We start from the raw sequence: 26,145 nt of genomic DNA on the forward strand, positions 1-26,145 counted from the left end.
AAATTGTTTGGCTTGGCCAGGGCTAATCGTGGAAACACTGCACGAACGAGGGATTGTCAAATCAATTCCTTACAGCCAATATCTGATTAAAAAGAGATTTGTGTATCGTGAGTGAATTAGCAGGATTGCTGTTGCGGCGCATGTGTGTGGCACGGGCATATTTTCGGCCGTTAGGTGCATCTAGTTGTAAGCGAATCGTGTATGGCGGCCCTATCGATGGTGTGGCCAAAGTTGTTTTGTGCGATTTTTTAGTGATTTTTTCGTTTGCCAATCGGCCGGAGAGCGGCCGGCAATCTCGTCTGACGTTATAGACGGGCCGACCCAGCATGCAGGAACCGGCCAATAAGGATCCCGACTGGGTCGAGGCCAGTTCGACCAGCGAGGACGAAAGCGATGTAAGTCACCAATCAACTGAACCCATCCACAGGCAATAATACTAGCACAGAGCAGGCTGAGGCACGGTGCTAAGTAATGACTAGCCAGTCAGTCAATCAACTGGTACAAAGCACAATCAGCTACAATGACCATTACGGTGACGAACGACAAATGTTCAACCGGCTGAATTGAGACGAAAGCAAATTACAGAGGGCAAAATAACTTCGGCAAAAGAGTAACTGCCAGCAGTCAACTATTGGGACCATGCACCAGCAGCAGCAGCTATCGTCTTGCCGTGTAAGACCGTCTGTTTCTTATCCCCGCTCACGTCGCGTGAAAATCGTGTGAGTGCCTTTCGGAGTGCGTGTCTCTAACGAAGTTGATGCGTTGTCCGCCTCTTGCAATTCCCTATGGATTAGGCTCCCAGTTCTGGGATAATCAGTTTCGCAAACCCTTGGTCCAGTTGGAAAAAAATACGTGTAATTTAATCGCCGTATGTATTTAGACTGTACTACGGTTTTGTCACTGTATTGGCCTCACTACCGCCTCGCTGTGTCGATGCTATGTGGGGACAATGTGCGATGCTTACATGTGCTCTAATCAAAAGAGTCAGTCATTGCTAAGCTAGAGAAGTGTTACCTAACATTTTCGACTATTGCTCTGCGTCTCAGCGTTTTTCTTCATCGTGGTAGCAACTGTCGTCGTTTTTGCAGTCGTGTGAGTCCCCCGGTCCCCGAGTAGGCCGCTGCCGGCCATTATGCTGCGTAGCCCCCCCGAAGTCGGACCTGAGTCCGATGACGGACCCATATCGTGGTATATGATGTCGGCTTTTGTCAATTGTTTGAAATAACACTTATTTTTCATCACGCCCGCCAATCGTGATGGGTATCGTCAGCGGAAACTGCCTTTTCAATATCACAAGCGTAGATGAGTCGTTGTGCATGTGTCGCGTGTATTTGTGTAGGTTGATCCGTTTGACTCGACCAATCGCATTTTCGCAGCGGGAGGGGTGGCTTTAATTTATGTGCTTGTCTGTAATTGTATATGTGGATGTATATGGTCTCTGTGAGCGAGCGAACGAGCGAGTCTATATGTGCAATGTGTGTTTTTTGCGGTCAGTAATCTATCTGTGCGTCGGATGCCTTTTTGCTACCCAGCTACCAGACCCAATGGATGGTGGTTCGTCATGCTGTCTGTCTGTCATCATGTCTGCCCATCCACCCATGCTGTGGCGCCCTCATGACTGATGAGGAACCTTCGTACATAGCCGTCATATCCTATCCATACGTAACGGAATAGCGATTGCGGTGCTGGTAGCCAATACATTTTTGCTTCCACTACTACTACTACTACTGCTGCTGCTGCTGTTGCTGTTAGTGCTGCCGCTGCTAGTATCAGTATTAACATCAGCAGCAGTAGCAGTAACTAAAGCAAGCAAGCACGCAGGCAGGCAGGCAACAGACAGACAGATAGATAGGTAGATAGATGGAGAGACAGATACACGTCGATGTATACACACACGCGCACGTACGCACGCACGCATGCATGCATGCACAGACAGACAGACAGACAGGCGGACAGACAGACAGATAGACAGACAGACAGAGAGACAGACAGACAGACAGACAGACAGACGGACAGACAGACAGACGGACGGACGGAGTTGCCTGCCTGCTTTTGCTTCTACTGAGCTAGGCGTGCTGTTGGGCTCTTTTTGTTATTCGTTCGTTGGTTAACTGACTGACTGACTGACTGAATGACTGGCTGGCTGCTTGCGTGCGTGATGCCTGCAGCTTCCCTGCCTGACCGGCTGAATGCTGTTGGCCGCAACTGCTACGATTCGTTGGTGGCTGCCTCTTCGCAGCCATCCGGTGCTCGCTGACCGAGTTGTTCCCCTTTGCTACGACTCGTGCTGCTGTGACTCGTACTGACATTGCTTGCTACTGCTGATGCTGCTAGTTGCAGCGGTCGCAGGCTGATGCTGACTGAATGGTGGATTGTGAAACAGCAGTGGATATTGTGGATGTCGGTTGGACACAGCAACAGCAGCGTCAATGACAGCAACAACAGACGTACTTTGCGGCATCGCGGCCGACTGCCGGTCGCCGATTAGCAGCAGCAGCAGTAGCAGTAGCAGTAGCAAGTAAGCGACGGACGGCTAAAACAGGAGAACAAGGAGAACAGAAAGAGATAAAAACACTGATATGGACCGAGGCACCAACAAACGATATTTGAGGACAGACGGCAGCTACGCAAGTTGGTGTCAGCCCCATAAAGAATGACAAATGAAATAATACTTTCAATAAGGCTAACGATTATGGAAAATTTAGCTGTTCAGTCACGCCAACTCGATCAGTAGTAGGCGTGCGTGCCCACGTCACTCTAAGGCGGACATGGTTCCAAGCAAAGCAGGGCGATAGAGATCCATGACAAAGGCTACCCATGTGAGTGGACTACTTTCAGCCGGTGCGTGAAATTTAAAAAAAAAAAAGCAAAAAACACTATTGACAAACCAAGCAGTACAAAAGTGTGACAGGTTCTCGACTTTAGTCGAGGTGATTTAATTCATTTCAGTGCTTAAAAAAAAATCATGCCAATCAAGTGTATATCTGTATTTAAAATTTTGGTCAGCTGTATATTCGATTTTATCGAAATTATGCTTAGTAATTGAAGTTTCGGTAATCGAAACGGGGGTGGCAGCTTTTGTTACGTATCGTACCGACGTGTCCGCCTAAAGACTATGGGTGTGTCTCAACCAATGGTGATACTGCCGCAGCTGCAGCTGCTGCTTCCTCTGAATATTTGCCTAAGACTCAACCGAATCCGACAAAGAAGTTGAGCATGAACGAATAAGAAAGTTGGTCGTCAACTATTTCACGATGCATGGATACTTTAGTGGTAGCTTACTACGGGCCTATAGGTGACTACGTATTACCAACAAATATTGGTGGCTACAAATAACTTACAAGTGCTTGCGGTTGTGTGTATCTGATTGGGTACTATCGAGCAGATATGTTATTTGTCCGTCGTCCTGATACAACAATTTGAGATACTCAGTAATGTGTTATTACGTACTCTCGTTTAGCTGGATAGCAGCATACTGGTTTTTCATCGCTCTCACTCAGTTGTTATTTATGAGAACAAGCTATTCGTATCGAATCAATGTGCCCCTATCAACAGCGAGTCAGCAGTGCAGCTGCAGTAGAAAACTAGCGAACATGCTACCTATCCGATTTTTGTATTTCTTGCGCCTTGTAGAGTGGCACCGACCACGCTCGGGCAAGATTCGTAGTGTTCGGTTATGATTTGAACGATTAAAACTGAGCAGGTATAGTTTTTTAAAGTAGATTCGCTGCTTGTCTTTTAGCAGATGTCACCGTGCAGAATGTCACCCTGACGTGCACAACTATGTCTACTTAGTCTTATGATTATACATAAAACTCTCGCCTTCACCGGTCTAATGCCAATCCGTGCCTCGGCGACAGGAAGGTGCCACATTCGTCTTTTTGTCGAATATTCACAGGTCAAAGTTATAGAGCATTCAAAAGAGTCCTTTGTATTTTTCAAACGTTTTGAAAAGAATGATTTTCGGCCATGTTGCATTTTTTTGAAAAACTAAAATTGAGTACCGAAGAGCCTGTATTATGCTGTGACCAATAATGAAGTCGAGTGCTCTCAGCTGATCCCGACAATGCTGAAGACGTAAGATGATCGTGCTAAATCAGCATCGAATGTATGAATGCAATTTTTAACAAATGACAAAATTCTATAAATGGATTTTATTTTGACCGATCAGTGTCGATCATAGCGAGCAGGCAGCGTTAAGATACACGAATAGCTAACATTGGAGGTTAGCTAAATTACCCCCAGGCATTAAAGCATGTCGCAAGAATTACGTTAAATGATTTTCAAATGGCCCTTGGGAGCTTCAAAGCTTACAGCATTTGGATTACGCCGGAGGACCTGAATTACAAGTGAAGGCAAAGCTGTCAACAATGGGCTCAGGAGAATCAGCGCACTCAAAGAGAAGCTGGATGTGCTTTAGCACACGCCACGGTATGTTACGAGGGCTGGCTGTACAGGTATGGCATCGAGAAAGAAGTACGGTCCTTTAGAGTATCGCTTCGTAGGTCGACTGAAGAACGCAGCAATATCGAAGTCAAAACCGAGCATCATCTTGTCGTCTTTACGACTATAGAAAAATGTTGCTTTTTTGTGAATTATGGTAAATAGTTTTATGCACTTGAGGAATATTACAAGTAAGAGAAACGCTTAATGTTGTTTACAAAATGAACTAGAGCCCTGATAGATTAAGTCCCTACGTAAAAGTATATAGGCTTATGTATCGGTACTTGCTTTACTACAGAAACACTGGAAAATTAGCTAAGACTAGGAAAAACATGGCACACGTGCAATGATTCCGGCGGGGATTATTTCACAGACACGCGAGATTTGCACAGTTTAGACATATGTCAAAGACAAATTATCGATACATTTTTCAACACGGTAATAGTTTAGCATCTGTCATTTGCGTCGTCAAAGACGTTTCCCCGTAATTTGACCATCATCACACTGTCATTGTCGTCGTTGTTCGACAAATATTATTGTCATTGACTCATATTAAAGGATGTGTGCATATATAATATTTAACAAAATATGCAGGCGGGTCTTTTTGCACAAGGTGTTTATGACTTGATCCGATATTGCCTCGCTTTTCCTTCGACCTGTCCTCGTGATCTATCTATCTATCTATTTAATCCGTTTGCATCACATCAGCGTGTGTGATACGTATGTTGGGTTTTCAGTGTCATTAGTTGTAGGCAACCGTTGACTGTGCCGATCCCTAATGGCAGGCCAGTGCAGTTGCAGCTGAACGCCGTTCCTGACTGACGACGACGACGACGATGGCGGCAAGCAACAGCAACCAGTGGCAGAACCAATTACGGTGGTGCGGCCGTTGCTTTAACCACTATTCGCTGTGCTATAGTTACCTGTGCGATCTATCGCAAAGACAATTAACGTGCGCAGTTCTGGAATTACCGATAGACAAAAGGCGGAGACGGCAGGGTATCTGAAGCAAAAAAACACGCTTGCTTTTCGCTTGTTCTTGTTGCTGCATATTTCTTCTGCTCAAGCAAGCATAAGGATAAGGAAAACACGCGTGCGGTTGCGATGGCAATTTGATGACGTTGTTACACACAGCCGATCGATTGACTCGACTGATCCGTCGAGGGATTGACGGAGGGACTGCTATCGGTAACATCGCCATGGCCGACAGAAACAGCCCATAACACCTTAAGTCAAGCAGTAGTCACTGGCTCAATCGTAAGTCGCCGGTTGTTCCGCTATGCTATCGTCGATATGATGACTGTGATGACGACGGAAACGGCGTCTACTTCTTGATTCCCAGAGTTCAAATGGGAAGGAAAAAAAGCAAGTTAAGCCTGTTTGCGGTGCTCTCGTCGACTTCGCTTTTGTTCAAGTCGTAGCAGTCTTTGTTGGCCCCCTTCAATGATTTCTCTTTTACTCGGGGTTCATCTATGCCATTCTACGGCCACGAGCAGCAACGTGAACAGCAACAGCAACAGCAACAACAACGACGATGACAACGACGGTAACGGTGGCGGTGTACAAGAACGGAAAAAAGCCATGGGGAACGGAGTAGCGGAGCGAGTGGCAAACCGACAAACCGCAGCAGTAGCAACGAAAGGAGCAGGTAGACACCACGCGGCGAACGGACGGACGGACAAACAACGCGCAACGCAACGTGCGTCTCTGCTCGTCTTACTGCGGCTACTGCTTTGCGATAGTTGCTGCCTCGAGCGTTGCCAACGACGTTTGGTGTTACCATACCATCATCACCACCGACGACATCGGCAAAAACAGCTGTGGCATCGTCGCAGCGGCCGCTGTCACCATTAGTTAGCACAACAACTGTAATAGCAATAGCAGGTGGTGATGATGATGATTCTTCGAGGAATGCTGTTAAGCTGCTGGCATTTACCGGGTCGGTGATGATGAACCTGCTGTTGTTGATATCTCGCAACCGTTGTCTACATATAGAATTAGCATCTGTCCGTCCTGGTGTCTATCCTTCCATTTGTAGCGTGCGTTTGGTGGCGTTTTATTGTCGTCACCGTTTTGCAGCAGAGAAGGCACGCAGTTGTGCATCATGTTGATACCAATGAGCCGGACGGCACTGTTGCAGAACCACAGATAGATTCAGAGTCAGCTGCACAGGGAACAGATCGGAGTTGTGTTGCAGGTAGCCCTTAGATACAGCTGCAGGAGTAAAAGCGCCGGCGGCTACGCATCTTCAGCGACGGCAGATCATCAGGGTCTATGTGTGCCTGTTCGGACTTGTTGTATGCTTCTCCTACTTTTCATCGTTATCTTTCACCACAGACCGCAGCCATTGCTGATCGCAACCTCATCTTTTTTTGTTGCCTAAGTTAGCTCCATTCACTACTCCTTCATTCCGTCAACGGCTCGAACAACTGCTGCTATGGCAGCAGTGACTACGACGGCAGCACGAAGATAGTGCTGGTGCAGTTGGCGTCTCAATTATTCTCTGACTTCGTCACCTTTGGTGATCCTGTTATATTATTACATTTAATTTGCGTTGGACATAAACAAGCTCTCACACGCACAAATACACACACACACACATCCATCTGTGAGCAAGTCGAAATAATGAATAGGAAGATTGAATCGAGAATGTTGCTGTGGCATGCCGCAACACCGTTCGGATCTGTCTGGGCTATTCAGCTGCTACTGCTGCGAACGTTAGGTCAGTTTTACCCCGACAACGACGGCGACGATGATGAAGACAACAGCAGCAACAACGACCGCAAACGACGATCACCAGCACTAGGCCGGGGGCAGTGGCGACTGTACGCGATCGAGAGATTGAACAAACATAGACAATGTCAGCCGCTTTTTGTCCTCGTCGCTGTAGCCAGCATCAGTTGGATGCGACATGTGGCGGCAAAGCCAAGATACAATAGACATCATTGCAGCGAACTATAATAGTAGACATTATTATTGTTCGTACCAGTGGCACTCGGTCATTGGCAAAACCACTACGACCGATGGAAAATAGAAGAGCATGGACCAATTGGTGTTGCCAGCATTGGCAAGTTTGTAAGATATGATGGGATTGGCGGATGCAGGTGGGGGTGGCGGGGAAGGAACTACGTTCGCGTTGTTGCGTAAAGTGCCATTGGCGGGTCGCATCCGACCGCGACGGCTGGTTTATTGTTATTTCACTCTTATGTTAGTTTGCTTTAGGGTAACCGAATCGAAGAAGGATCATAGCACAGCGAAGAATGTCGTACCGAGCATACTATTTCAGCTGGGTAGCACTGAAATGACCGTAATAATTTGTCACTTCGCAGGGGTTCTGTATGTATCTGAGGATCCGTGCAAGTGTAATACAATGAATTGTATATATCTCTAAATCACCTGCTGATAAGCGTACTCCTGCTGTGTATTCATAGGTACAAAAAAAAGTGTCGTTTGAACATCAGCATCAGAATAATCAGCTGGCACTAGGCGTCATGCCTCTATTTGATCTTTCTAACTCAGCGTACGTCTTCTATCTATTAAATCGATTCGTTCAGTTTTATAGTGTTGTAATAGTCATATGACGTCTTATGACATATTTTTTTGTCAAGTGTGGACTTTCGGCTGAAATTTGGAATCGTCTTATATAGACCCTGGTTGTTTTCGGGTCGACGAAACCAAGTCGTCTTTGAGTCACAATTTCATATGAAAGCAAAATTAAGTAGAAGTTTAGTTTAAATAGAGAACCACGTAATATGTTGAGAGAGCTTTCGCCACAATTTCTAACCATATTGATACATTTATGTTGGATAGGTTAACGTTACAATGGCCGCCTGAGTTCTTTACAGCCCCAATGTTAGAATCGTCATTACTAAATGCTATAAGCACAGCCGCCATGCGGACACCAGCCCACTTACAACGATTAAAATAGCCAAAAAGGCACCTGTAAAAGACAAACATCAACGCATGGTAACGTGAGCATCGACTGGCTTAAAGTTGTTGGGTAATAACACCAAGTTCGCTGTTTACCAAACAGGCAAAAAGTATTGGCTTTTTTCCGTGCAGGAAATAAAAACAGTAACACGCGTGTCACTCCTGAGAAACCATTCTTTTAGTTACTATTGATTCTTATATTATAGGCAAAACCGATATTATGAAGGCTAAACAGATTCTCAAAAATTAATTGTGGGTAGATATACGATTACCCATAAATTTAGAGCGGAAGCGGAAACTATTTTAACAATGTTTATATTGTTGTAATTCCTCAAGAATGTTTTTGTGTCTTGTTGTACACGCTATTTTGCTAGGAAAGGAATTATGTCGAAGTTGAAGTTTTTCTTTGAACTGGACGATTCAATTCTGGATAATTAAGGCAGTCACGTTATGTTATAAATGTAATAGTGTCTATTTTCATTATATGCGTGTTTTGTGTACACTTTAGAACCTAAATTTCCTTCGACCTAGATAAAAATGCTTGTCAATTGAAGACAAATACGCTATTATCAAAGACCAAAGGTTAAAGATCCTTTATTATCCTATGAAGAAGTGACGAACATTAAGGAACAAAACCATTTGATTTGGCTATCTGAATTAATAGATTAGCGACACGTTTTAAAGATGATTTTATTGCAGTCAACTACACCACACATTTGTAATTCTTGTTTTTTTAATAAAAGACGGCCCATATGACAGCTGAGAAAATTTGTGAATTGCGACATAAGAAAAATTGCGCTAGCATTATTTTTTGTATATAACAACATTATATGTTGTGTCTTTATTAAATATTAAGCGTCAGGCTATTAGCGAATTCGGCTGACTTCAAAGCTGAAGTATTTTTAAATTACCTGCCACTTGTTACCCCAGTTTTGTACAGACTTATGGGTACAAGCGCGGATTCAGAAGGAAAAATATTCTTCAGTCTCAAAAAATACGCGCTCAGTGATGAGGTCTCTGCTTTTCGAAAACCATTGTGCTGAAATTCATCGAAGCTTCTTCACCAAGATATTGCGGAAGGAAACATCGAGCGAAAGCACAGTACGAAAATGCGCAAACTCTTCGAAAACGAAGATGTTTTGAGCTAATGAGCAGGTGACTAGATGACAGGGCTTGAAGAACAAAAACGCATTGCTGACAATCGAAGAGGCTTTTCACGAGAGCAGAACATTGAATTCACGGCCCTTGTCGACCAAATTGGATAATCATAACCAAAATATCGAAAGTGCGGAAATTGAGTAACAAACGGTCCTTCGTGAATTGACTACGGCAATGTTGTAAATGCATGTATTCCACGTGCAATTTGTGTAACTTTGATCAACAGAAAATCCGCTTGGAGCATGTGGTCGCCGTAGACGAGACATGGTCCAATCTCCATCGCCAACCGCACAGGGACAAAGTGAGGGAATGGTGAAGGTCTAAAGAGGAATCGAGTTTGTCGAATAGGTTCCAACGTAAGATGATGGTAATTCTTACAATGGACACAAGAAGCATCTGCTACTAGTAGATACTCACCGAAAATAAAAACAGAATGCAGCTCGAGCTCTTCAAGAAGCCCATGAGCCGCTGGCACAGCAATCGAAACCACGCGGACTGGTTACTTGATGATAACGCCAGATTTCATTGCCATGCTTTCATTACCTCCTGGATTAAGCGAAAATGTGTTCGTTTAATCTACTTATTTCCTGATTTAAGTCCGTGTAGTTACGGGACTTAGGACCAGTGGGCGGGTATGTCCCACTAAATTTGCGTTTCGACAAGCTATAGATAGAGAAGTTACGAAAAAAGAAGTGTATAAAATATAGAGGAGAATGTCCCTGACACAAACAGTTCAAAAGTGCATCAAATTTATTTGTAATAGTCTGATACTAAACCTCGATTATTTGTTGTTTTACAGGGCGATGCAAGCTCCGCAGACACCATCCCAATCAGCATACCGTCAAAGTTTTTACTATCGGAGAGCTCGTCGTCTCTCAATGAGGATATGCCTACTGTTGGAGTGGGAGTTGACCCTGAGACGCAAGCTCGACTCGAGGCCATCCTCAATGCCACTGGACTTTCCAAATTTTCCCTCGAAGCCAAACAGGTTGCCTATTTTAATAGCGTTTTCCAATATAGCCAGGAATTTAATGACCAATTAATCATTCGATACTTCGAGTGAGAATGTAAGCCTCATCGATAAACGATTGGAAATATTACCAGCAGCCTCGCTGCAAAGAATGATTTGAAAAGGGCAGTTTGTCTAAATTAGCAAGTTATTAGATGTGGTTCTTCTCTTGCTGATCGTACGTACTTCGGCATTAGCCTGCTGTACAAAACGTCTTCAAAACAGTTTAACGATTGGAGTTTTTTTTTCGATAAACGCGGTAACAATTTGTTTCGGCCATTGAAAACCTACGTTCGTTTTCTCCCTCTTCGTTCTAATGGTGCGCATCATGTAGAATAAACAACAATGCCAGGTTGACATGAAGCGATGTGCACGTTGCAAAATCAGATTGACATTGTTATTTATGAATGAATAACACATTGCACGTTTTTAAGATCAATCATATGGACTGTCAAGGGTATAACCGACATACATCATCAGCATTGTAATCTGAATCATCATTATCACCAATCCTAGTAAAAATAATGTTTTCGTAAAGTAATTCAAGCCATTCTATGTTTAGTTTAGTGGACACAAACGTCGCGAACCGATTGTTCTACCCAACTTATGGAATACTCGTTTGTGACAATTCGAACGTTTTAGTTTTTGCGTTATGCAGAAAATACGTTGACTTTTTCTCGAAAGAAATGTTTATTCGCTTAAGGTTCTATGATAATACGGTGTTATGGTTCATTGATGGTGTCTTTATCTATACCTATATCCCGCTTCGAATTAAATGCGCTTTTCTCCGTATTTTCGTTCTTACTGAATGTTATCTGGGCTCGCACGGTCGACTTAACAGCAATTTTCATTTCAGCAATTTTCAAGAAATTTGGTAGCACACATATTTTAGTAGAAAGCTCGTGCGTGCGTTCTGAGAAATTTGTACCTAAAAGGACGACTGCCAATATCTTTTACTAGAAGAGTATGGATAGCCTTTGTTTAGTTTACGCTTGTAAAAAAAATGTAGTCCATATTGAACCAATCAGTAAGTTATTCCGTTTTCCAGCTTTTTTAAACTGCCTAAGTTCTGCTAACTTTGGCAAGAGACTAACTTACCCTACTTAAATTATTTTTTTGGGTTTTCATGACTTTGTTCCACCGTTCGGACACCAGGCGGCTTCTTCGACGAACAAAGGAGGTATCAATGGGGGCGATCAATTCACAGTACCATTTTCGGACTTCTGCCTCTTCCTTTGAATTGCTTGTCCTAGAAGCCATAACTGCAAAAATCTGAACAGAAGGATTCGGTGGATCAAAATCTGCGGTATAAGCCGGGCGCAAAGGAACTCCCGTCTAAGGTCTGTCAGAGTTTTCCGGGTCGCGAAAGTTCTGTGGCGCCAAATTTTATCAAAGTGATACTTTGTCCAGCCCTTTGCCTCTCCATAGATTTTATGTTGTCAATTTTTACTCAGAGTGGTGAGTTGGATCATTATGTGCATTCATCATGTCAGTGCTTTTCAAAAGTTTAATTGATTGCTCTAATCCAACAAAATGTTCTAAAGAGTTTATGCCTGAGGTCTAGTCTGTGATAAGCCGAAGATCAGTGGTCAAGTATCTCAGTTTCGTCGTAGATATTGATTGTCATGTGTTGAAATTACTTCCTTTTCCATACAAAAAAATCAGATGCACGCGTTTGAGCGCTTGGCAATGGTTCTCCCCACTTAGGTTCTGAGAACTTTTGAGGTGATCGCGTCGAAGGTCCACGTAATAGAGCTTGCACTTTAATGTGATCCGCTTTTTGAAACCGTTCGGGCCGTGATTTCTGATCTAAATTGAGATGTCCAAACAAGTGAAACCAGTTCCTTTAAACACTGCAGGAAACTGACCATTTGTGCTCAATCTAAAGTACAATCATCGCTGATTCAGCTGCGTGTTTTTCAATGAAGAAGCAATGCCGGATGTAGATTTTAGATCCCACGCTTTGGCTCGACGGGAAACTGTTATCAACAGATCAATGAGGGTGTTGATGAGGATACCGAAACTTGTACCCCACAGGCTAAATTCCCTCGAGATATTAACAACCTGGTGGTACTCGCATTGCAGTATAGGTAAACTGCTAGTGAGTGATTAAACTAGCATTACCCACACGAAAGTACTGTACCTTAGAAGATGTCGTACAAATAAGCGAAGTGAAAAGACTAACTTAAGTCTTGGCATAACTAAGTTCTTAACTATGTTTTCTGCCCTTTTAGTTTAACGACCCAGAAGTTTTGCGTCGATTGACTACCTCAGTGAGCTCTGCACTTGATGAGGCTGCGGCTGCTTTAACGCAAATGCGGGCTGAACGTGCAGGAGCCGCTGCTGCTCAACAGTTGCAGCAACAACAGCAGCAGCAACAGCAACAAACCACCCCTGGAGGCTGCACGGGGCTCCAGCAAGCGGCTACTGGGGTGCCGCCAGGCAGCAGTGCGCCTGTGAGCGCACTGGCAATACCCAGCGCCGCCGTACCTACTGCCCTCCAGGTGCAACAGCCAGGCGCAGCACAGCAAGCAGTTGGTCCCGGTACGTAACGAAGCACACACTATACTGAGGTGATTTGCTATCTCCATTTCGATATAATTATATGTTCGAAATGTTGATAAGTACTGGGGCATACTTTATTAGCAAAAAAAAAAACTATATTCTCGTAATGTGATTAAGAGATAGCCATTCTTTAATGCCTCCGGTGCCCCAAACGGACGCCTGCCGATGCTATTCACCTGATATTATTCATGATACATCATGAATGATGATATTCAACTGATAACAGCAAAATTCTCAAGAAATTAGCGGTTGTTTTCGGGGTAGGACTGGCTACAGAATCGTTATGCTTTCTTTTTTCTTTTTTGGATTTCTCGGTGCAGCATATTGATAGCATAACATTTAAGTCTGCCAGATTTTTTTATAGAAAGCACATTTGAACGACATGTCAGCGGTCTACGTACACCAATGTCTCCTTCCTTATATTAACTAAAAAGTTTTTCAGGCTTTAAGCCCACAGTTAACGCCACGGTCAGCTGTGGCTGTCCGGAACATCTCTGCTGGTACATGCAGTGTTTCACGTCATTTCATGTAATTTCGTCACACGTTATTTTGAACACTCATATTGATTTGTTTTTTTGAGGGTTATCCGCTGGAATGTATAATACAAATTGTACGTAAATACTAAATAGTACTGATAAACTAATTCATTCAGGGGGTAGTTCATCGTCGTCAGCGTCGTCACCGTGCAGGTCGCTTGTCGATGCTTGCATGGATGGCGATATTACGACAGTGAAGCGCTTGTTGGACACGGGTCGCGACGTAAATCAGATCACGGAAGAGGGCGAATCGTTGTTAAGTTTAGCATGCGCGTCGGGCTATTTCGAGTTGGCTCAGCTGCTGCTTGTGATGCGAGCTAACCTTGAAGAGCGAGGCTTAAAAGATACCACCCCGTTAATGGAAGCGGCTAATGCCGGATATTGTGACATCGTGAAACTTCTTCTGACCCATGGTGCAGACGTAAACGCGAAGACACAACAAGGTAACTTCTAAGCTTCTAGGCTGTGTCAATGACTGATGATAACAGAGATATACGATAAATTTCATGGACCTATCAACGTCTACTAACGGTTCTGCTACGTTAGATTCATTTAACGTCAAACGCTTTGTTGTTCGGTGTTGCGGTCTATCACCAGGCAACACGGCCTTGATGTTTGCCTGCTCAAACGGTTTCGAAGACGTGGTGCAGGTGCTGTTAGAAGCCGGTGGAAATGCTGAAGCGCACAACGAAAATGGGCATACGCCACTGATGGAGGCGGCGTCTGCTGGACAGGTGGCAGTGGCGCGTTTACTTGTAAAACATGGCGCACAGATCAATTCGCATTCAAACGAGTTCAAGGAGAGCGCACTGACCCTCGCCTGCTATAAAGGCCACCTTGAAATGGTTCGTTTTCTTCTCGAGGCCGGCGCAGATCGCGAGCACAAAACGGACGAGATGCACACAGCGTTGATGGAGGCGTCAATGGACGGGCATGTTGAAGTGGCACGGTTGTTGCTTGATTCTGGAGCTCAGGTGAATATGCCACAGGACTCGTTCGAGAGCCCTCTAACCCTAGCTGCTTGCGGAGGTCACGTTGAGCTGGCACAACTTCTTCTTGATCGAGGCGCTAACATCGAAGAGGTTAATGATGAAGGGTACGTTTATCTACGATTTAATTCTGCAAAATGTTTAATAGCCATTTTTCTCTTATGTCACACTCCTGTTGTTTACGTACAGCAGTTTAGATAAACCTACTGGGTTTCAAATCTTCATTCTTTTTTTGTTCGTAATTATCGTAGCGATCAAAGAAAACAAAAGCCATGTACGTTAAGATCGTAAAATAATTTTCGTAAATTTATTAATTTCACTTAGCTATGCTATTTTCTGTCATGTCGCCTCAGATACACCCCCCTCATGGAGGCTGCAAGAGAAGGTCACGAGGAAATGGTGGCGTTGCTACTGTCGCAAGGAGCTGATATTAACGCTCAGACGGAGGAGACGCAAGAGACGGCGTTAACGTTAGCGTGCTGTGGCGGTTTCCTCGAAGTGACCGACTTCCTCATCAAAGCCGGCGCCGACCTCGAGTTAGGAGCGTCGACCCCACTCATGGAAGCAGCGCAGGAGGGTCATGTGGACTTAGTGCGGTACCTGATCGGCGCAGGCGCGAGTGTAAACGCATGTACAGCGACAGGCGATACGGCTCTAACCTACGCATGTGAAAACGGTCATACGGACGTGGCCGACCTGTTGCTTCAGGCAGGCGCAGCGATGGAGCACGAGAGCGAAGGTGGGCGAACACCTCTAATGAAGGCTGCTCGCGCGGGTAATGTATGCACCGTCAAGTTTCTTTTGGCGAAAGGCGCAGAACCAAACAAGCGGACGACATCTAACGATCACACGCCATTGTCTTTAGCCTGTGCGGGTGGACACCTGCAAGTGGCGCGCATGTTACTTGACGCCGGTGCGAATCCTGCACATCGACTAAAAGATAATTCCTCGATGCTAATCGAAGCAGCCAAAGGCGGGCACCTCGACACAGTCCGATTGTTACTCGACTACAGGAAAGATTGTCCGTTGGGTTTAGGCTCAACAACGCCAACCGGCACCGTCACCACGCCGCCGACCACAACGGCAATTGCCGGCACAGTTTCGGGCGTTCCCGCTATTGCCCCTGCTGTACCTGCGACATGCCCCGCCGCTGCAGCGATCGCAGCTGCAGCGGCAGCTGCCACAGTCCCGGTAGTTCCATCTGGGGCATCAGCAAAGACGTGCATCCATAAAATGCAGGACATGAAAGACGCAACCGCCGTGCCTGCACCGCTGCCGCCTAATGCGCGTATTCCACCACCATCTGATAACTCGTCGACAGCTGCTGTTGCTGCAGCACCAGCAGCAGTCGCTTCAATATCGGCCACTCCCGCAGTTGCACTTGCCTCTGCACTCTCCGGTGGTGCGCAGGGCAAAGACGCAGCCGAGCTGCGCGCTGATTTTGAACAGTGTCTGAGTTCGATCATGAAAGGCGGACCGATGTTACCATTAGCAGCGGCAGCAACAGTAGCAGCTCAAGGTGGTGTTTCGACGAGCGAAGAAAAGCTGCGCAATAAGCAGCAGATTCTTGAGGAGCTGCAGAAAGTCGAGCGCGAATTACAAGAGAAAGTTCCTAAAAGCTGCAAAACGGATGCGCGAGGATTTCTGACGTCTCTTGTCAATAACGCCGTAAATGAAACTGCTCATTTTGTCGCCCAGCAACAGCCCGATGCGACTTCGGCTATAGCGGCTGTAGCCACCGTCACTGCAGCTACACCAACGGGCGCTTCTTCAACGCCTACAGTTCCATTGCCGGCTGTAAGTGCTGTCATCCCTTCCGTCGACGGATCTGCTCAAGTTGCAGTAACACAGGCCAACGGCGGTCTAATGGTTGCTGCTCCTCCGCGAACACTCCAGCAGGAACAACAACAGGAACAACACGTTGAGCAGGAACAAGATGCAACAGCAATATGCACGGGTGTTACAGGAACTGCTGGCCAGATTATTCCTGTCAGCCCAGCGACGCCTCCTGTAGCTGGCACTGTTCCGCCGCCTAACGTAATAGCCGGAACGGGTGACGTTCTTGCGCCGGGCTCGCTGTTGCTCGACGTCGAGTGGCAGACGGATTCAAATCACGACACTGCGCTCACACTGGCGTGTTCCGGCGGCCACAAAGAGCTGGTCGGTTTGCTGATCGCTAAGGGCGCTAACATTGAGCACCGTGACAAAAAAGGCTTCACCCCGCTCATGCTCGCCGCAACCGCAGGACATGCTGGTAGGTTTTAAAACGACCTCTCGGAGTTCCTCAGTTCTAGCCAATGTTACCTAGAGCGCCTATATTTTTTACAATAGGCTTCTGTGCTGTTGGATTCCGCTTGTCTATTGTCAAAATCAAAAGAAACCGCTCGAAATAAAAGCTCGTAGAAGAGTTCCTAACAAGTGTCGTTCTGTTTGTTAATATTTGTGCACATAATAGCGGTGGTGGATGCTTTGTTAGAGCATGGCGCACAGATGGAAGCTCAGTCGGAGCGGACCAAGGACACGGCATTGTCTCTCGCCTGCTCGGGCGGCCGACTCGACGTCGTCGAAATGCTGCTCGGGCACGGTGCAAATCGTGAGCACCGCAATGTGTCCGACTACACGCCTCTGTCGTTGGCAGCCAGTGGCGGATACGTCAACATTATTCGACTCTTGCTCCATCACGGAGCTGAAATCAATTCTCGTACAGGCTCCAAGCTCGGAATCTCGCCATTGATGCTTGCTGCTATGAATGGACATGCAGCTGCCGTTCGGTTGTTGTTAGACCAAGGCTCAGACATTAACGCACAGATTGAGACGAACCGAAATACAGCCCTTACTCTCGCTTGCTTTCAGGGACGACACGAGGTCGTGTCGCTTCTGCTCGATCGTAAAGCTAATGTTGAACACCGAGCCAAGGTAATTTCTTGATTTTTTAGTCGCGCATAATAATGTCATGCAATCGAAAAGCAACTAATTCCCTATTTTAGAGCGACACACAAAATTGAGAATCAACAATCTCTCATCTTGTAATTCGGGATCCTATGCTCATATTGTGCAAACCTCGTGATTTAGTGAGAATGATTTAGGTGAGAAATCAATGCTTTACTTACTATTTTAGGCTGCAAATAGCTAATCAAAATACATGAAAAGTATCAGGTAACCAAAGTTTATTGCATTCTCTCGTCGTCGTTCTTTGTTTCATCCTGTGCCGTCTTACGTGACCGAACTGCACCCCGGACGACACGAAATGCTGGGTTATAGATATTGCAGAGACATAGAATTTGCTAGTGCTCAGTACTGATCTTCGCAAAGCTCTACTCAATTAGCGTTAACTGAAATTCTGGTCATCTCCGTGTCTAGAGCTTCGCGTAATAACTACAGGCGCTAAGAGTAAAGAAATGGAAACATTTTGATTCTGAAGAAAAATTAGCTTTGCCATTGGTGACCTAGCAGCGTTACTATGAAGGCACACGCCAAGCTCGAACAATCTTTCATTTTTTCTTGATATTATTAAAGTCACTTGATACGCTCACACTTAGCTTGCATTTGCTATGTATTGCAGACGGGATTGACGCCCTTAATGGAAGCTGCATCAGGAGGCTATGTGGATGTAGGCCGAGTACTGCTCGACAAAAGTGCAGAAGTAAATGCATCTCCCGTGCCGTCGTCACGTGATACGGCGCTTACGATCGCCGCCGATAAAGGTCACCTGCGATTTGTAGAATTGCTCCTAGAACGGAACGCTGCGGTTGATGTTCGCAACAAAAAAGGCAACTCACCCCTTTGGCTGGCCTGTAACGGTGGCCATTTAGATGTGGTGCAGCGGCTCGTGAGTGCGAATGCGGATATTGATTCGCAAGATAACCGCAAGGTGTCGTGTTTGATGGCGGCGTTTCGTAAGGGTCACCATAAAGTAGTCAAGTGGATGGTTCGCAACGTGATGCAGTTCCCCTCAGATCAGGAAATGACGCGGTACATACAGACGATTAGTGACAAGGAGTTACTTAAAAAGTGTGAGGCATGCATGCATACCATTCACCAAGCAAAAGAAAGGCAGGCAGCTGAAGCTAATCGGAATGCCAGTTCGTTGCTTAAAGCCCTTGAAGAGGAGAAGACACGTGAAGAACAGAAGAAGGCAGCTGCGGCTCGCCGACGGGAGAAAAAACGGCTGAAGAAGAAGGCGAAGCAGGTCAGCGCCTCAGGAAAGGATGACGAGGAAGATGATGAGGCCGACGCCGAAGTGACCGAGGTATCTGGTTACCAACCGGCTGAGACACGACCTCCGACCATCGATGAGATCTCGAGAGCCGGTGGAAGCCCCACATGTATCGTCCCCCAGAGGAAAAGCAACCACGGAAGTCCACCACCTGCTCCTAAAAGTGTCTCACCTCCGCCCGTCATACGAGTGGACAAGACCCCACCACCACCTGTTTTATCTCCCCCACCTCAATCGGCAGCTTCTAATATCAACAGCAGTAATAACAAAAACAATAACAACAATAGCAACAATAACAATAATAGCAACTCTACAAATATGAGCACAAATTCCGTATCGTCGTCAAACGCAGCTGCGTCCACAGCTCCTTTGTTTAACCGCAAAGACCGTAAGAAAAACTCCGACCGAAATCGTGTTGAGCCATTGAGTACTCAGCCATCTAACAATTCGCTAGCTTTGGGAGCCGTACTAATGCTGAAAAACCTTCGAATAAACGATTCCAACCAACAACAGCAGCAACAAGGTGCCAGCGAACGGAATCCCAGTAATTCGAATCAAACGTCCTATTTGAGTCCCTCTGGTAAAGACGAACATCCATTTGAAGCAGTAACGACCAGTCGTCAAAGGAATAAAATATCACCGAAGCCTCAGCAAGCATCAGGCGGATCCAGTGGGGCTCGAGAGGAGGGCTGGAAAGAAGTTACCCGAAGAACTAAAAAAGTCACTGTGCCTGCAGCCGCAATTTCGCGGGTCATTGGTCGTGCTGGATGCAACATTAACGCGATCAGAGAAATATCTGGTGCACACATCGAAGTGGAGAAACAAAACCCGAAGGCGAACCAAGGAGAGCGTACGGTTCTCATCCGTGGCTCAGCTGAAGCTACCAAGCACGCGCAGAACCTTATCGCCGGCTTAGCAGACGACGCTGACGCCGAGCTTGTGGATGTTGTGCAACGCTGTGGATTAGCCGGAGTAGCTGCACGTGCGAAAGGGCTAAAAAATTCCGGTGGCGGCAGCAAGTCGGCGGCACAGCTAACGCCGTTCGTTGTTCTCGCGGGGCCTGCTAAGGCCAAGGTGGTTGTTCAGCCTGCGCCGCCACCAGCGCAGCCTGCTTGGAGCACACCTGGCAATAATCCAGTGCTAAACCACAAGCCACAATCACCGCAGCTTATTTCCGCAACATCGTCATCCTCGTCACCATTGGCAACGTCGTCTGCCCCACAGCCCGAAGCCAGGGCATCGAATAACAAGAAGACAAGCCCGCTGCTTGATCAAGGCGGCAGTGCCAAGTCTTCCCACAGCTCTTCTCATCATCACGCCAATAACAGTATCACCACTGGAAGTACACCTTCGAGCCAGACTTACCATCACCAACAACATCACCATCATCAATCGCCAGCGAAGTCTACAAAGGAGCCATCACCAGCGCCCGTCATCGCCGCATCGGAACTGGCCCGTTCAGCCAGCGCCGGGCAATCGACCTCCCCCACTCCGCAGCCGCAGCCTTTCTTGTTGTCCTCCCGCAGCTGGCATCAACAACAACAGCAGTATCAACAGCAGCAGCAGCAGCACACACGTCAGCAGCACCAGCAGCAGCAACAGCAAGCGTGGGGTAATGGTGGAGACGTTGGTGCTTCGACCTCATTGTCCACGTCGAAAGGTTGGTCTTCAGCTGCCCATAACAACTGCACAGGGATAGGTGGTGGGGGCGATCGGCTATTCTTCGGCGCCGTTGGATCCACTACGTCAAAGTCCGGCAGCGGTGTTGGCCCAACACCTGTCTCCGCCACGGCATCTGTTACCTCGCCTCCTCAGTCCCCTAGGGCTGCCTCATCAGCGTCATCATCGCTGTCACCGCGAAGTGAAGAGGAATCCTCGCCAACTGGAAAATCACATAACACCAAGAACAACAACAGCAACAATCATAATAACAATAGCAGTAAACAACATCATGCCGCCGCTAACGCAACAATAGGCCAACCGCATCATCATCAGCAACAGCAGCAGCAGCGTGCTTCGGCGGGCAACACGACTGCCGCAGCAACAATGAGCAGTCATAGTAGCAGTGTTAACAGCCATAGTAACAGCAGCAGTACTCATCACAGCGCGACGGGAGGAGCACCATCTGTGGGCGGTTCACTGTCAGCTCACGGCTCTCCGACGAACTTCCGGCTACTCATATCATCGGCAAGTGGAAGTCAACAGCACGCAGTCGTAGCACAAGGGGCCACAAGCAGCAGTACTGGAAGCGGCGGCGGTGCGGGCGCTCCTTCAACACCTGCCACACCTTCATTTGGACCATCATCTGCTAGCAGTTCTCATTCCTCGCCGACACCGACAGGCGGCTCTGTCGTCACTATCGGTGGTGTTCCACCGGCAACCAATAATGTCACTTCATCTACTACGATCGATTATCATGTGGCAAACAACAATAATAATAACAATAACAATAATAATACTAATAATAGCAACGCCACCGCCCCCTGTTCAACTCCATCAAGTGCTACCGTTAGCGCGAGTGTCGTGAGTCCCGCAAGCGTCGTCGCTTCTTCGGCAGTCGTCTCTCCGTTTGTCAATGGAAGTTCAGCCACAACGACTCCGGTTGTTTGCGGTTCGGTGTCGTCGCAAAATGAGAACAACGGTCCGACTCGACAGCACGTGAGTACGTTGCTCGACCTACCTGAAACACCTGCCCCGTTAATAGCTGCCCAGGTTCCAAATCCTGTGGGTACCGGTAGTGGTTACAAGTACAGCCAGCATCATCATCACCAGCAGCAGCAGCAGCAGCAGCAACAACAGCTGCACCAGGCCCAAGCAGCTGTAGCAGCCGCAGCCACTCACCATACAGTGGACCCGATGTCCATGTATGCCAGCAACAATAACAATGCCCCCAGCCACAACAGCTTAAACCCTGCTGCCGCCGCCGCGCACCTTCACCAACAGGGGGTTGGCCATTTAGGCTCACTTAACAGCCATATACAGCCACCCGTATATCACGGTGCCATGCACCTTGGCCACAATCATCATCAAGACATGAACGGTCATGCGCATCAGACTCACCATCAACTTGCGCCAGGTCATGGCGCCATGCCCAGCCATCTTCAGCAGACAACTGGTAGCAGTTTGCAGCCACAACAGCAACAACAACAACAGCAGCAACAGCAACAGCAACAACAACAACAGCAGCAACAGCAACAGCAGCAACAACAACAACAACAACAACAACAACAACAGCAGCAGCAGCAGCAGGCTCAACACCACCATCATCACCACCATCATCATATAGACCGGCAAATGCCACCGTTGCCAATCGGTAAAAGTATTTCTATATCTAGTTCTGCTTGAACTTTGCTGTAAATACCTTGTGTATATTTATATAAACATTTAAAAGTACACTTATTGGAAAGAGTAAACTAATAAAACCGCCCAAAAACTTCATGATATCTTGGCCTCCTAAGTTTTCTCAGACAATACTGATCCACCGCCTTTTCACGAGCTTGATCTCTGAATTTCTGATATCTTCTGTTTTTAGGCACTGAACGTGCCCAGCAGCGCAAAACCTCAGCGATGCCTGTCGTATCGAACCCCAACCATCAAATGTGGAACTCCTTAACACAGACAGGAAACATGCCTCCTCTGGCCGACACCGAGCGTCACTGGAACCATCATTATCCTACGGGAACAATGGATCCCTTGGCATCTATAGCGGGTGGACCCGATGCGTTCTTGCTACGTTCGCTTAGCTCCCACGGAAATCATGGTGGTGGTGGAGGTATGCCGGGCCATCATTCAGGACATCCCTCACTGCCTGAGTCGTTGCTAGGCACCCTTGCGACCACCCCGGGTGTTCCGTTGAGTGATCTTTATGCCGCTAGCCAGCAGAGCGTCGCTGGCGCACATCAGAGTCATCAAAGTGGAACAGGTCATCAAATGGCGGCACATCCTCATCAGAACAGTGGAATGGGAGCGGCATCCGCTAATGTTCTACATGCCGGAAGTCAGCACTCAGCCGTAATGAACGGGGGCGGCGCCGGGCTAAGTGCTATGAACGGAGGCGGAGGACTGAATGGACTCATGGGAGCCGGTGGCCAGGGTGGAACTGGAAGCTACATGTTTAGTGGACAAGCTGCTGACCCTTGGGGACATCAACATCACCCACAGCACCATCAGGTTAGCCATCAAATGGGACCCCAGCATCACGTCGGCCATACTGTACACCAGACAGGGCCCCATCCACCACCCAGCCATGGCTCGCATGGTCACAAAGGCATGCACAGCTTTCCCCAAAAGGTAATAACTGTAATAGCTCTAGTGATGTAGGTATTATTCAAAATGACGGCATACATTCATGTCAGCGTGATGATAAAAGGAAGCGATTATTCAGTGTTTCGCGTGTTCAGGTGGCTGATTCTTGTAGTTGTTTGGATTATTTTTTAGTTCTATTGTCTTCATTTTTCTTGATATAATTCGTAAATCAGTTATACCTATATATATGAATGCGGCAGTTATATTCAGGTATACACCTTTATCGGTTTTCTCTGTGGTTTTACTTATAAATGATTCGAACCTGTCTATCGTTTGTATCTAGGGGATGCCGTGGAGCTGGCTAGCGAATAACCCGCCACAATAAACAGGAGAAGTGAAGCTTGTGGCCAATGCTTGCTGCCAGCTGATGCTGACTTACCCTCAACATTTTAAACAAGATACGTGCTTATTTTTTTTTGGCGCTATCTGCACGGTTCACCATGCGTATACTAACATCATCGTGCCGTTGACGGAGTACTTCAGATGAATGATGATACAGACGTAACGTTGATAGGACATCTCTGAACGAAATCGGAGGCATGAGAAACCAACGAGTGGCTAACAGCACGTATGCTTCCTCCTCCGCAGAAGACAGGCGCGCTTGCTGACTTTTATGGCGATTTCTATAGATTTCTTCTGTAACTGACACACACTCCGCAATCGGTGATTTCATAACGTCGCCTTCAAGGCATCACCATGGTGATGAATACACCTAGCTGCTTATTTATCCAGTGAACCAAATCAACACATAATAGGCAACACACACACACACACACGTTTATACCAACATTAATAAACGTAATCAGTAACAATCCTTAATAGAGAAAAGCAGAGGAACAGCGGGTCAACAAAATCTACCTAATTACGTAACGCATCGATCATTCTAGTGATTATAAAAAGGATAACGTTAGAGCGAATTGATTGATGCATTAATTAGAAGAATGACGATAATATGATAATAGTAGCTAAGAGTAAAAACAAAAAACCTCGGTAAAGTCGTGTTAACGAGTACGCAGAAAGATGGTTGGTAACAGGTACGGCTGCGACACCATAAGTCGTTCATTGAAAAGATCGAACGAAAAAGCGCAAAGAAAAGGCATAAAGGTTACGATTATAATTAACAATTTGTTTGTGAACTATCTACGTACAACTACATCTAACTAGAAACGATAAAGAAAACAAAAACAGAACGCAAAGGTGCGCTAAGTTTGTGAATGGGCAGTTGCAGCTTGCTGAGTTGATGACGTCTGCAAAACAGTGATGGTAATAAAAACGGTAACCGATGTACAACGACGCTCGACACAAGGAATACACAATTGGCTGAAACAGGCAACGGCAAAATGTTCTTGTGGGGGTAATCAGTGAAAATTTTTGGCCCCATAGTTCGATAGGCGACATGGCGTATGATATTGTTGATGCTGCTGCTGGTGATGTTAGTTCAACTGCAAACCGAAGGCAAAAAAAAAACTGACGAAATACATGATAATTAAGATGAGAATGATACTGATGGTAATATTGCGGGTGATGCTGCTAATAGCGATGATGCATGAAGATGATAATTCTAGAATAACAAAACAACAAAAAAAAAAAACAAACAATTAACTCCTTTTCTCCTTGCAATTACAAATGAGGCTATAAGGAAAAATGACTATGTTAACGGTAATTAATGATAAAACGATATTGATGATGATTATGATAATAATGTAACAAAAGAAAAACGAATACAAGCAAGGTGAAGAGCAAGCAAGTAGGCTGCGGCATGCTTGAAGAGCGAGATTGTACACGAATATACACTGAGAGTTGGGCGACGAGTGTAGCCGCTAATATTGCGGAACTAAAAAAAAAACCCTATTATCATTCAGAAGCAGAAAAAATAAGGCACCGAAGTGAGCGAAACATACGGTAGAAAAAGCGGCACAAGAAAAATAAAAACAAAAACAAAGCGTGTTAATTAACAAAACGATAATGGGTGATGATCTAGCTTGAATGATGTTGACTGCCTTAGCTGATACAACGAGGATCAGTTGACGACGAACCTCGCATGCAAGCAGGAGCAAGTAGCACAGGACAGGAGGAGATTTGAGGGCGGGTGATAAAAATGCGCGACTCATGAAAACCTCACTGGGTGAGTACGATGGTGAGTACGATGGTGATGACAATGACGACGACGATGATGATAAGTTGGTTTGATGTACTTCCAGCTTTTACGATAGTTGTATTCACGGGCCGAGGGCAAGGCTACTGGGCAAGCCTAGATTCGTGCCAGTGAACATCTTTACACGTTCAAAAGTGTAATATACTAAAAATAAAACTAAGAATAAAGGGCGTTATGTTAATTGCAATTATGCATGAAGATTTTCGTATTTGGTGGGCAATATGGTGGATAGTTGTATCCAGTCTGAGTTGGGCCGAGTTTCGGCGGCAGCGGGAAATCCGTAGTTTACAAGGCATTTCAGCGATTGTTTTTTTCTTTTTGTTTGGCGTGGGTTTTATCCAGTAGTACTTAATGGAATTACTCGACGTGAAATTCGAACCACGTATTTAAGCAAAATTATTGGTATTATTTAGCTTACCAGAAAACATGTATAACCACTCGCATTCTTACAGGTGTTTTTTTTTGCAAAACTTGAAGGCAAATCCATGAGCAACTGGTGGCACGTCTGTTAGTGCGTCAAAATTATTTTTACGCTTACCGTTGTGTAAATTTAAGTTAAAAGTTTTGATCTTCTGTATCAACAATCGATCTAAGGTTTACTTCGTTTTATAAATCCTTCAATTCCATGAAAAAAAACCTTTCTGGGCCTATTCGTTCAGCTTAGTGTAAATTATATAGCCTACGTTCAATTATACTTGAAAGAAATGTGTTCATTATAGAACTCCCGCAACGAATACATTCAACAGCCCTTCCTGAACCCCTATCAATGCATATGAAAATAAATATCTAACAGCCGCATGACTTCTTAGAAGAAATCTAAAGTGGATCTTCGGAAACGA

At 46.0% G+C, this 26,145-nt stretch overlaps 1 protein-coding gene across 2 annotated transcripts; it reads left to right on the forward strand.

Moving 5' to 3' along the window:
* Nucleotides 1-8: 8 nt before the first annotated feature.
* On the forward strand, nt 9-25,504 carry mask (multiple ankyrin repeats single KH domain). 2 transcript variants are annotated; one of them, XM_022789025.2, is made up of 10 exons: nt 9-395; nt 10,331-10,519; nt 12,775-13,084; nt 13,758-14,084; nt 14,239-14,737; nt 14,984-16,884; nt 17,086-17,546; nt 18,193-22,159; nt 22,379-23,136; nt 23,435-25,504. In XM_022789025.2, the coding sequence occupies exons 1-10, from the start codon at nt 327-329 to the stop codon at nt 23,474-23,476; spliced, it is 8,523 nt and encodes a 2,840-aa protein (XP_022644760.1). In that variant the 5' UTR covers nt 9-326; the 3' UTR covers nt 23,477-25,504. The 2 variants fall into 2 exon arrangements, with proteins under 2 accessions (XP_022644760.1, XP_086833097.1); XM_086976971.1 differs by lacking the exon at nt 9-395 and adding an exon at nt 1,768-2,841.
* The last annotated feature ends 641 nt before the right edge of the window (nt 25,505-26,145 follow it).

The sequence above is a fragment of the Varroa destructor genome, unplaced genomic scaffold (genome assembly GCF_002443255.2).
Source record: "Varroa destructor unplaced genomic scaffold, Vdes_3.0 BEIS01000001.1, whole genome shotgun sequence".
NCBI classification, from domain to species: domain Eukaryota; kingdom Metazoa; phylum Arthropoda; class Arachnida; order Mesostigmata; family Varroidae; genus Varroa; species Varroa destructor.

Bases quoted from the DNA above. Each gene is read 5' to 3' on its own strand.
- mask (XM_022789025.2), top strand. From the start codon at position 327: ATGCAGGAACCGGCCAATAAGGATCCCGACTGGGTCGAGGCCAGTTCG. The intron at 13,085-13,757 runs GTACGTAACGAA...TAATTCATTCAG, and splicing joins ACAGCAAGCAGTTGGTCCCG to GGGGTAGTTCATCGTCGTCA. The intron at 17,547-18,192 runs GTAATTTCTTGA...TATGTATTGCAG, and splicing joins ATGTTGAACACCGAGCCAAG to ACGGGATTGACGCCCTTAAT.